Source organism: Sinocyclocheilus anshuiensis, unplaced genomic scaffold (assembly GCF_001515605.1).
Source record: "Sinocyclocheilus anshuiensis isolate Anshui unplaced genomic scaffold, SAMN03320099.WGS_v1.1 scaffold633, whole genome shotgun sequence".
Lineage (NCBI taxonomy): Eukaryota > Metazoa > Chordata > Actinopteri > Cypriniformes > Cyprinidae > Sinocyclocheilus > Sinocyclocheilus anshuiensis.
The window spans coordinates 119,730-131,849 of record NW_015539860.1 but is presented as its reverse complement, the minus strand read 5'-3'; the positions used below and the strand labels follow the sequence as shown (position 1 = coordinate 131,849).

At 42.3% G+C, this 12,120-nt stretch overlaps 1 protein-coding gene across 1 annotated transcript in view; it reads left to right on the top strand.

Annotated features, from left to right (window-relative positions):
- LOC107684911 (RIMS-binding protein 2-like) overlaps positions 1 to 12,120 on the top strand; it is a 27,031-nt gene that overhangs the window by 6,544 nt on the left and 8,367 nt on the right. Inside the window, exons 3-11 of the mRNA XM_016481293.1 lie at positions 3,899 to 3,949; positions 4,449 to 4,469; positions 6,710 to 6,878; positions 7,749 to 7,897; positions 8,734 to 8,813; positions 8,983 to 9,092; positions 9,377 to 10,177; positions 11,263 to 11,414; positions 11,817 to 12,104. Of these exons, the coding sequence (XP_016336779.1) occupies positions 3,899 to 3,949; positions 4,449 to 4,469; positions 6,710 to 6,878; positions 7,749 to 7,897; positions 8,734 to 8,813; positions 8,983 to 9,092; positions 9,377 to 10,177; positions 11,263 to 11,414; positions 11,817 to 12,104 (1,821 nt within the window). The remainder of the gene's footprint in view (positions 1 to 3,898; positions 3,950 to 4,448; positions 4,470 to 6,709; positions 6,879 to 7,748; positions 7,898 to 8,733; positions 8,814 to 8,982; positions 9,093 to 9,376; positions 10,178 to 11,262; positions 11,415 to 11,816; positions 12,105 to 12,120) is intronic.

Below are 12,120 nucleotides of genomic sequence, written 5' to 3'. Positions count from 1 at the left end.
GGCGCCGGCCCCGCTTTCGCCGAGGCGGAGCGGCGGCTGTGCTCGTGGGGTTCGCATATGGATCCGGTGGAGGGAATGTAGACGGGCGAGTCCCTATCTTCTTCCTCACCTACCAGATCCAGCGCCCGCTCTCGAGGTTCGGAAGCCCGTGCTGCGGTTCTTTACCCCCGGTGAGAGGGCTCGACGCTTTGCCTGTCTTCCTCCGAGGAGGTTGATGAGGGCGTCGATGAGTTTGCCAGTTGAACAAGCATCAGTTACACAAGCATATTATGCCTAATATTATAATGACTAGCTTTACTGTGGACACAAGCATTATGTCTATACTATTATGAGCAGCATTTACTGGGGAGCGGAGCTCGCGCAGTCAGCTCTCGGCAAAAAGAGAGGGGGCTGATTGTGCTTTACCCGCTGTTAAACACTCCGCTCATGCCGGGCACGCTCCGAAGAGTATGTCCGTGCCTGTGATCTTGCGGTTACGGTCCCACTGCTGCTGAGGCATGGTGGCGATTGAGATCGAACGGCTCTCCCTTTCTCCGCATGCACTCCCTAGATCCAGCTCTCGCTCTCGAGGCTTGGAAGCCCGAGCTGCGGTTTCTTCCCTCTCTGAGTGAGAGTTCGCTGCTGCGGCTATTTTCTCCGAGGAGATTGATATTGTTTGTGTGACCAAGTGGCTCGCGCGCTGCCAGGGCAACGCGTGTATTACATCATTTTAGTTTTTGATGTGAATCTTACCACACCAGACCGTGTTTCCTCGTCTGGTTGTTTGATTGCATTTTAAGTATTTATCTGACTATGAGAAGTTAGATATATCATTTTCGAAATGAATCTTATCACGCCAGACCATGTTTACTCGTCTGGTTGTTTGATTGCATTTGATTCTGAGGAATAAAATGAAGTATTTGTCTGACTATGAGGAAAAAGAAAAGAGTTATATATATACAGATATAAAGGGACTCTTGGGATAAAAATTTCTCGAGTAAGAGCACGTGTTTACTGTGGCTCAGGACCTCGGAGGGCAAGCCCCTCTGGGGAAGAGAGGTTCACACCGCATTACATGGTGCCCGTCTCTCCTCAGTGCCCTCAGGTGATCGGTCTGCCAACCCTGCCGGTGTTCCAGGGCGCTGCGGTCTCCGGCAAGCGCTTCTCTCAGTTACCACCCAGAAACGTAACGGTGCTAAGAAGCTCGCGACCTCCACGGAGGTCTCTAGAGCAGCTAGTACGGCCGTCCCCTGCCTGTTCACTGCTTCAGGGCACCGAGCTAGCCGCTCTAAGTGCACCAGAGGCCAGTCTCGTGAGACTGGTTCCCTTAGTATGTCACCTGGCGGTGTGGGAGCCCCTGCCAAGCGTGCCTCCTTTGGTCCTGCCCTGAGCAGGCTCTGGTTCTATCAGTTGAGTCTTCCTAGCAGATGACGCGGGTCTGAGGACCGTAATTTTTAGAGAAGACTTCAGCTATGAGGGTCCTGATGCTATGGCTCTACACCGCATTACACGGTGCCCGTCTCTCCTCAGTGCCCTCAGGAGATCAGTCTGCCAACCCTGCCGGTGTTCCAGGGCGCAGCGGTCTCCGGCGAGAGCTTCTGTAGAGTGAGGCTATAAAATCCAGTTCTCCTCCACCTCAGGTTAAACGGGGTCATCCCCACTATGGTGGGTCCCGAGCAGGCTCTGGTCATGGAACAGAAGTAGTTACTCTTTTGAGGATGGAGGCCATCGAGGTGGTCCCTCCTCATGTTGCAGAGTCTGGGTTCTACAGTCGGTACTTCACCATTCCGAGGAAGGATCGAGGGTGGCGTCCTATTTTAGATCTGCGTCATTTGAACCGCTCAGTCAGGCGACTGAAGTCTGGACTGGTTTGGCACGATCGATCTAAAAGATGCACGTGTCTCCATCCTTCCTCATCACAGGAAGTTCCTGAGGTTTGCTTTTGGGGGCAAAAGCTTACAAACACAGAGTTCTTTCTTTGGCCTTGCACTCTCACCCCACACTTTCACGACTCAACCACATCGACGAGTGGTTGATATTAGCTCACTCAGAGTGGATGGCAGTTCGACATCGAGATGTTGTTCTCGCTCACACGAAAGAGCTGGGGTTAAGACTTAACGCCAAGGAAAGTGTGCTTTCTCCAGTACAGAGAACCACTTATCTGGGCGTGGTGTGGGATTCGACCACGATGTAGGCACGTATGTCTCCTGCTCGGATCGAGTCGATCCTCGTCGCGAGAGTGAGAGAAGGCCGGTCACTCACTGTCAAGCAGTTCCAGACTGCTGGGTCTGATGGCAGCCGCGTCCAACGTGGTTACTTTTGGCCTGCTGTACATGAGACCCCTACAGTGGTGGCTTAAGACCAAGGGGTTCTCCTCAAGGGGAAACCCGCTTCGCATGCTCAAGGTCACGCGGTCGTGCCTACGTGCCTTAGACATGTGAAGGAAACGTTGGTTCTTATCTCAGGGCCTGGTGCTGGGAGCTCCTGGTCGCCGCATATGCTAGCGACGGATGCATCTTTCACCGTTTGGGAGCAGTCATGAGTGGCCGCTCGGCCCGCGGCCTGTGGAGCGGCCGCCATCCCAAGTGGATAAGTTGACTGGATATGCTGGCCGTGTTTCTAGCTTTGAAACACTTCCTCCTAGGCCTAAGAGATCGCTGTGTTTTGGTGCGCACCGACAACACAGCAGTGGTCTTTTATATATGTGGGGGCAGACATCCTGTCAAGGCAGGGACCGAGGCCCGGGGAACTTCGGGACGGCGGGCCCCGCCTACTTTAGCCATTCCTGGCTCCCTTTTCTCTCGCCTCAGTTGTGCTCTCACTAGGCAGGGATTTGCATTCTCGTTCCCGTAGTGTTTCGACGCAGCTCGAGTTCCTGAAGGGGAATGTCTCCAGGTTACGCATGTAACCATGGTTCCCCGAAGGGAACGAGATGCTGCGTCTCAGGGCCATACTTCCAGCATCCCTGCCAGCGCTTGCTTCACTCCTAGAAGCTGACGCCAGTTTCACCGCACGTGCTTTTATGCTTCCTGGTCGCTACGTCACCCCGCCCGTGACATCTTGCCCATCCATTGGACTGATTACACATGTGATTCAGAGCGTGGTCAAGCTGGAGGCGTTCCCATAGCATTTCGACGCAGCGTCTCGTTCCCTTCAGGGAACCATGGTTACATACGTAACCTGGAGATGTTTTCAGGTACAGAAATTGAATAAAGTACTCAAATGTAAAATAAAATTGCATATTTGACTGTACATATTAAAGATTAATCCTTATTAAAGTTATAAAAGCTATTCAATCAAGAGCAGTGAGTGATTTCCTTGTCTTTTGTTTGATTAACATAAAATTTTTTAAGACAATGCACGGATCCAGTACACTGATCATATTCGAGCAAATGGCACTCGCATTGAACAGTTTACAAAGAGTAAATGGTTTGTCTACTTATTTTTTATTTATTATTTTTTTTTGTTCATTGCTGTTGTTGTAATGTATTGGGAAGCCAGAATGCGTATCCATCGACAGAAACATACATAACCGAACTCTGTCTATTTTAACTGTTGTTATTTTTAACAAACCAAATTAGAGTTGCGTTGTCGCGCAAGTGCGTGCCGAACCGCGGGTGGAGAACAGTATGGTTCGACAGAGAATGGTTACACCCCTACTTATGAGTAACTGCTGTGAACTGTGACTCACAGTTTTGCCCTTCAGATACTGAATTTCCCCTCTGGGATCAATAAATCTGTCTGAAATTAGATGAAGTAGCTTTGCCAACCAAATCGTGGCAAACCTTTTCGAATCAATGTGAAATTATGATGTCCTACTGACGTTGCAATTACTTTCTGAGATTTGGGTCTGTCGGTTTTTGAGTAAATGGAATTGCATTTGTACAGCTAAATTAAATATGCTATCTCTTATTTTCAGGTTCAGGCTGAAGCTGAAAAAGAACGCGAAGAAGTGGTGCATCTGCTAGAGGTAAAATATAATCTTTTTGCTTTCCTTCTGTCCTATGGCATCCTGCTCTGACAAGCCTAATCTACACTCCTGGCTTGGTCAGCAGAGTCTACCTTTCGTGCAAAAAGGACCTGTCTACCAAATTATCTGATAAACCTACAAGGGACCGGTGCAACCTGTCTGGATCCCTCATGTGTTTGATAAAAGACCTCCATGTCTGACAGTCAGTCCACTCTGAGAAGCTTCTGCTTGTCAAATACTATCTACTTGACTTTCGAGGAGAACTTATGTCCCCTATGGGGCATCTTTCCAGAGTATCCTCATTTTTATGACCTTCATAATTTTTGCCTTTTTCCATCTTTAATATTGTTTTTTTACACCTTGTGATTTTGTTTCAAGCTGTTCAGTTTATCCTTTTTTCCATAGTTGAGTATTTTGTTTGTTTTGTGATATTTTTAATCTCAGACCCTTGTTATTCTGATTTATATACATATATATTTTCCCTTTTGTGTTTAAACAGAGCCATATGGACAAAATGCAGGTACACACACTTACTTATCCTGAGATTTTTTTCCTTCCATATCAGTTTTTTTTCTCATGCGAGGCATAAAAAACAACATGGACCATGACTCTTTTAAAAGAATAATTCACCCAGAAATAAACATTTTTGTCATCGTTCTCATTCCAAACCCATTTGATTTTCTTCCATTGAACAAAAAAGGAAAAATATTGATGAATTTACTCATATTTTCTTCCATGTGAGTAAATTGAGGCTTTCCAGCTTCAAATAGGACACAAAAACATTACAAAAGCATCATAAAAGTGGTCATTGTGACTTGTGCTGTGCATTTGAATTTTTGAGACTATAGTCAAGGATTTGTGTGAAGAACAGACTGAAATTTAAGTAATTATTAACTGATTACATTCCAGTATGAACAGCATGAGGGATGAATAAATAATGACAGAATTCTTATTTTTGGGTGACCCATACCTTTAAAATTATTGCATTATTGTGTGTCCTTTGAGTATCTCTGCTGCTACACTCATCTGTGTGGCTGTAAATTGTTGCTGCAAAAGAGTTAATAGTTTAACAAACAAAATGAAGTTTCCCTGAGACTGTGACAGGCTGTTGCATCAGGTCTTTTGTTGTTGGGGTAAAACTAGGACCTGGTGAAATTATGTGACTGTATCAGTATTAAGGTCTGGTTATATAATACACTTAAACACTCTCTCACTCGCACACACACACACATACACACACACACACACACACACACACGCACACACACACAGAGGTTATTTAAACCTTTAATGCCTTTGCCATTTTTTTTGCAGCGTCTCATGCATGCTGTTCTAAAAACAAGGTTCTCAAGTTAAAACTAGGGATGTGTGCCACAGCTAATTTCATTATTGTTTAAAAAGAGATTTTGTATTTTGAAAATGTTGTATATGCAATCCATTTGATAAGCCTACTTAATCTTTAAACAGTCAAATCTCATACTGAATGTTGCTGAAAAATATATGCAGTGTACTTATATATGCAATGTGCTTTACTTGCATTATGATCATTGTAAATTAAACTTAATCAGCATTAAACAATATAGACATAGTTGTTAAAATCTACTAAATCAATAGGAAAATTGAATTCAAACTCAATAGCCTATTATAAACAGACTTTCTTAAACGTTAACCAATATAAATACCATGGCCACCACTTGCATGTTTGGGTTTGAATATGCTTCTCGTGCAAAAAAAGTATGTGTATACATGACAGACAGCAAAATTGGAAAAAAACCTAATGTGTACTGGCAACTATGCATTATTTAAGAGTATTGTATTCATTAGGATGTGGATCTGTTGTTGTCAAGCAAGTTTGATTTATAATGTTTCCCCTTAAACCCGGTTTCATTTCTTATCAGTAGGCTATTTTCACTCATAACCACCAGAATAATAAAGCTATAAGCAAGCCTATTTGTTATATGCCAGTTTCACATGAAAAAGTTTACAAACAACCTTCCTGCTTTCAAAGTCAAAATATGCCTTCATCTTGTCTTCTGACTGGACATTTCTCTGAGCCCGCTGCAAGTAACACATGCAAGGTCTAAGTTTAAATTAAATTATTTTTTTCATGCCAGATATACAATAAAACAATGTTAAAAAAAGATTTAATGTAAAGGACTAGTATTTCCAGTGTCGACTAGCAGCAGCAGTATCGTTTAGTTGATTAGTCTAGCACATCCCTAAAAACAGGTTAAATTTTGAAAAATGTGACTCTGGCCTTTTTTTCATTCCACTGCCCTGCGTCTCATGCTTTCAAACACAAAAATGTGTCGTGTGAATGGCCCCTTAGGATATCAGAATAAATAGGCTTCTAAAAGGGGAAAAAAACAATTGCCATAACGAGTTGTTATTGTCACAGGCTGTGCATCCAATCAAACGTTACAGCATTTTGTTCGCAAATGTATTCAGTGATGGGTCATATGTCTAATAGCAGGGATTTTGCTAATAATACAATATTTTGCCCAGTGTTTGTTCAGTATGTTAGGCTGGTAAATCAAACTACTGTTTTGTATGCATTTACAAAATTGTCAGTTTTTCTTTTCAGCCATGTCACGTTAACAATTTTGCATATTGTTGGTTCCTAAAGCAAAACCATTTGAGAACTACTGCTACAGCTCAGTCTATTTCTTCTGTGTGTTTATTCCTATGTATGATATAAGTGATTTGATTTCCTCATTTGTGTATTTCTTTCTTGTATATTCCTTACCCTGACTCTCAAAGGTCAAGGTTCATGACTTAGAGCAGAAATGCCGGACACAGAGTGAGCAGTGCAATATTTTGTCGAAAGAGCTGGAGAGATATCACCTGGGGTCAGACGCGGAGGAGACACTGAACACTGACTCACAGGAGAAAAACAGTTACAACAGCCTGCAGCGCGAGGCTGAAAAAAGTGAGTGAAGCATTTTTCAAACAGTTGGAGGTGTATTTTCTCCCACATGAACCACAGACATTTCAGAATGTTGTGAGCAGTTTTGATAACACCTTTCTAGAATTTCTGACCTTCCTTTAAATGCATCTAATTTAAATAATTTTTTTGTTTTTTTTTCATGCAGCACATTGCGTTTATCTCATACAGTGTACCATGGTAAAATGATAGGGCTTTTGGTATGGGGGAACATTCAGAATGCATAATATTTTTTCAGTAAATAGAGAGCTGCAAAAATTATGCATTTTTTTGTACGTCAGCATAGAAGTTAGAATCACCCTGGTTCCCTCTACAAAAACTCAATAGGATTTTTCCATTGGCTTTTGAATTATTGCATTCTACATTCTATTCTTAAATACTAAAAGAATAATACTACTACTAATAATCATTATTATTATTATTATTATTATTAGAAAAACTTTTGGGAGGTGAATATTTATTATTGATTTTTTTAAATGATGAAATTATCGAATGATTAAAAGATTTGATACTTCCAACCCCAGCAACCATTCGCCTCTAGTTAAACATGTTGTGTATGCTGAGATCTGTGTATTTTATTTGCATTTTTTTAAATTACAAATATGTAATTTTTTCAATTACAGATATGTGTTCATATTTTTATAATTATAAGTAATGCATGTGTAAATAAGTAAAATATCCGTTTTAACACATCACTTTGATTCCTTTGATATTAAATAAATCTGTTTCATTTAATTGCCTTCTCATCTGCCTAATGTTATTTTTTCCACAGCCTTATTTAGATCCATTTGTTCAGATCCATCCTATTGTTCAGTGATCAAAGCCATTGATTTCCATTATAACTCATGCTTGCAGGTGATGAGAGATCTGACGGATCTCCACTGGTCTCAGAACTGCCCATAGTACAGCAACACAAGAGAGACAAGCCAGAGGAGCTGTCGGTCAAACCCACCGTCCAAACCCAGAGTCGCTCCAGTAGCCCCATGCAAGCATCCCTCTCAGAGGTTTGTCATGCGTCACAGCTGCAATGTGATCATTCAGTTAACTGGTTGCCACGAGCAGATAACAGTATCTGTTTATCTGACTGTATTTTACTCAGGAGAAAAGAAATTTGCTCATTTCATGCTTTCATAACTGGTCTCTCTCTATAGATTAGATCCATAAATTACTTCATATCAGATGTTGAAGATTGTCTGATGCTTTAGGAAAGTCAGTTGTTTATGTATAACTCAATCCACTATTCCACTGAGACCTTATAGATGCCTGAAGTATGGAGTCAAAAAATTAATTTAATAATTAAAGGTGACGTGTGTAATTGTTTTGATGTAAAAATATTTTCTACTGTCTCAACTGTAAACCATTTCTATGTTGATTTTGCTAAACCCATTGTGTAAACACCATGACTCAATGCTGCTATCAAAAAAGATGTTTGAGCATCTCAGCCAGCTTGACACAGCAAAATTGTCTCAACTAATGGCATGAGTTCTTGACCAATGGCAAAACCTGTTTGAAAACAGTCACTGCTTTTGCAGTTCACTTTGGTGATGCTATCACCACCATAGAAATTACACACTTCAGCCTTATATTTTCCCTGTCTATGAGATTGACATCAATGCAAATAGGTAATGATCATCTCCGCTCTGTGCACTTAATCATACATGAAACAAATCATCCATGGACACATGCATGCACTGTGCACATTGGGAGCAGGACTGGAAATAAATGGAGGTTATGTAATGACCCTCACACAAACCCTGCCATAGTACATTCATGTTAGGATGTTCAGTGTGGAATTTAAAGATCACGATCAAGTGTGTCAGCTGATTTCCGCTCTCCATAGATGGAGAATGAGGTGAGCCCTGCTCCGAGGTCCAAGACGAGATACACAGGCCAGGTCCGCCTCGGCACTGTCCGATACAGGTACTTTTCTCACCACTTTTATTTAACTAAATGCATTTATATATATATATATATATATATATATATATATGTGTGTGTGTGTGTGTGTGTGTGTGTGTGTGTGTGTGTGTGTGTTTGTATTTCACTCCTTTCTTTTTCTTTTCCTCTCGCTGTCTGGTCTTTCGGTCAGTTATAATCCCTATGATGGACCTAATGAGCATCCAGAAGCAGAGCTTCCTCTTGTGGCAGGGAAGTATTTGTACGTATATGGGGACATGGACGATGATGGATTTTATGAAGGTAATTGAGTTATGATATGAGAGGTGTAATTATTATTAGAGAATTAAGAATCTAAATTAAAAAAAGAACAGATCTGCAATTGCCCAAAATCTAAAAAAATCCAAACAACCTATTTGCTAATGGACATAAATAATTGACGTAGACATGTAACAGTGAATTTAATCAGTTAGCATCACCTGGCAGCATGTATTAAAATGACATGCTTACAAAATGCATCACAATTACATTTTATGTAATGAGATCTGCTGCAGCTTATGAGATCTTTCTATTTCTCTTTGTTTTAGGAGAGCTGTTGGATGGCCAGCGTGGCCTGGTTCCCTCAAATTTTGTGGAGTTTGTCCAGGACAAGGAAAAGTCATCTATCAAGGGTGGAGAGGAGCAGGGCAGGCTGGAGCAGAGCTGTCTTAGCCTGATGACCATAGATGGAGGTGCTCATCTGGACAGCCTTAGGAGCGACGCCCTCGGCCACTGCACCAACGGGACAGGTGCACTGGATGGAGAGGAGCTGGGTGACGACATCGTGCCTTACCCCAGGAAGATCAACCTGATCAAACAGCTGGCAAGAAGTGTGATAGTGGCCTGGGAAGCGCCTCTAGTGCCCCTTGGCTGGGGCAACATCAATGGCTACAATATCTTAGTGGACGGGGAAGTACGTTCCTCTGTGCCATTTGGAAGCAGGACCAAACTGCTTCTCGAGAAGCTGGACCTGGCTTCCTGCACATACCGCGTGTCAGTACAGAGCATGACGGACAGGGGGCTCTCCGATGAGTTGCGCTGCACCTTGCTGGTGGGCCGCAATGTTGTGGTGGCACCCACCGGCTTGCGCATGGACGATATTTTACGTGACTCCGCCGAACTTTCGTGGCTTCCCAGTAATAGTAACTATGGCCATGTTGTGTACTTAGATGGTGTGGAGCATGCTGTGGTGAGGCCGTGCTCTTACAAACTGCGTTTTGTGAACCTGAAGGCCGCCACAGTGTACAAGGTAAAAGTGTTGGCCAAACCTCACCAGGTGCCCTGGCACATGCCCCTGGAACAGAGAGAGAAGAGAGAGGCTGGGGTGGAGTTCTGCACCCAAGCTGCAGGTGAAGTTCAACTCTAAAATTGTTAAGATATCGCACCATTTTTAAATGATTTGACTCCAATTTGATTCAGTTCTGATTCATTTCTCTATATTTCATTTATAAGGTGTCTCTCTGATAATGCTGTTTATTTTAAATTATTCATTTAATGAACCGACTCAAACTACACTGTTGCGCTGATGTGTTTGATTCATTTAAAGTAACCATTTTGTAATAGTCAAATGTTTGTGAATCAAACTACACCGGTTCACTGTATTTTTTGGATTCACTTAAAATAACAAGTTTATTATAGTTGTTTGTTTGTGAATCAAACTACACTGCTGCTTTGTATGTTTCTGATTCACATAAAATAACAGAGTAACTTGTTTATGAATTGGACTGCAGTAGTTGCGCTGAATGCTTGTTTTTAGAGCCTGTGACTGTAACTCAAAAGAAGTCGCAGTATACAGTCTTTTTATTGCATCACATTCAGTACAGACTGTGAAAACACATTCAGAGCTAAGGTAAAATCAGCAGCAGGGGAGCAACATTGCTGGTAACACTGATAAAGGGTTAGTAATGTACTTGGTACATTATAAAAATATTAATTGTAAAAGTTAAGAATAGTGCCTAAACTGTACAGTTGTGTTAGTTTAGCAGAATGCAGTGACAGGAAATGCTGAACAAAGAGATTTTCCCACAGCCACTGAAGATTATTTTGGGATTATAAGAATCAATGTCAGGATTGTTCAGATCTAAATTAATCAGAAAATCAGTGTTTTTACCCACTAAGACTGACACACACATCGGACCCTAACAGCACACACAATCTCCTCTGAGATTAAGAATTAAAAAAGACAGAAAACGGCTATTTTTGTTATTCTGATTAGCACAACACTCCACTTAAAATAGTCAAAGGCAACAGAAATGGGTTTAGAGAGGCTAATTGGATTAATTAATTAGCTGAAATACTCAGACTCTTGGAAGTAATGTATGCCCTCATGAGTTCAAGCAAATGAATCCAGTGGACAACAATCCTTTCTAAACATCATGTATTGAATATCAGGTGTGTTAGTGTAACTAATCGGTGGTTATCTGTCCCTCCCCAGGACCCCCTCTACCTCCTCAAGAAGTCCAGGTCCAGTGTGGACACGCCCCAGGGGTCCTCCAAGTCCGTTGGAAGCCCCCTCCAATGACAACCACGGGAACCTCCAATGGTGCAAATGTCATTGGCTATGCAGTGTGCACAAAGGGTCAGAGGGTAAGGATGCCCATGCATCAGCAGTCATATGTGGTGATGTTTATGTGACGGAACAGTTCTTGACTGCATGAAGACTAAAGAGTCATCAAGACCTATTTTTATCAAAAAGTGATACTGATGCCCTCTGTTAGTGGAGTTGGGTGATTCTAAACACTTGAATTCAATGTTTCTGGTGGTTTTAGGTGATGGAAGATTTTCACACTAAAGATCTTTTTGTTGTTTATGTTATTTGGATGATTAATGAGGAGAACATTGATTCTAAAGGTGCGGTCACATGTAGTCGCAAAAAAAGATCCATTATCTATTGTTTCCCATTGAAATTTCTGAATTTCGCCTGCAAAAAATTCACTGAATAACGGTAAATGTGACGGCATCTTAATGCTAATACTAATGCTGTTTCAGATCGCTGAGGTGATGTATCCACTGGCAGACTATGTGGCAGTAGAACTGAACCGTCTCCAGTGCTTGGAGGCCCATGAGGTTATTGTCAGGACTTTATCAGCACAAGGGGAATCTCAAGACTCCCATGCCGCCGTCATTCCAAACCACCTGCTGGTGCCTCTTCCTAAAACCCTCCCTCCTTCTCACCACATGCCCCAGCAGTCCCAACCAATGCCTCCTCATCCCCAAATCCGGACCCTTCCCCCTCACCCTGGACCCCAACCCCCCACCCATCTCCAACCCCTTCCCGTTCACCCCAACCAGC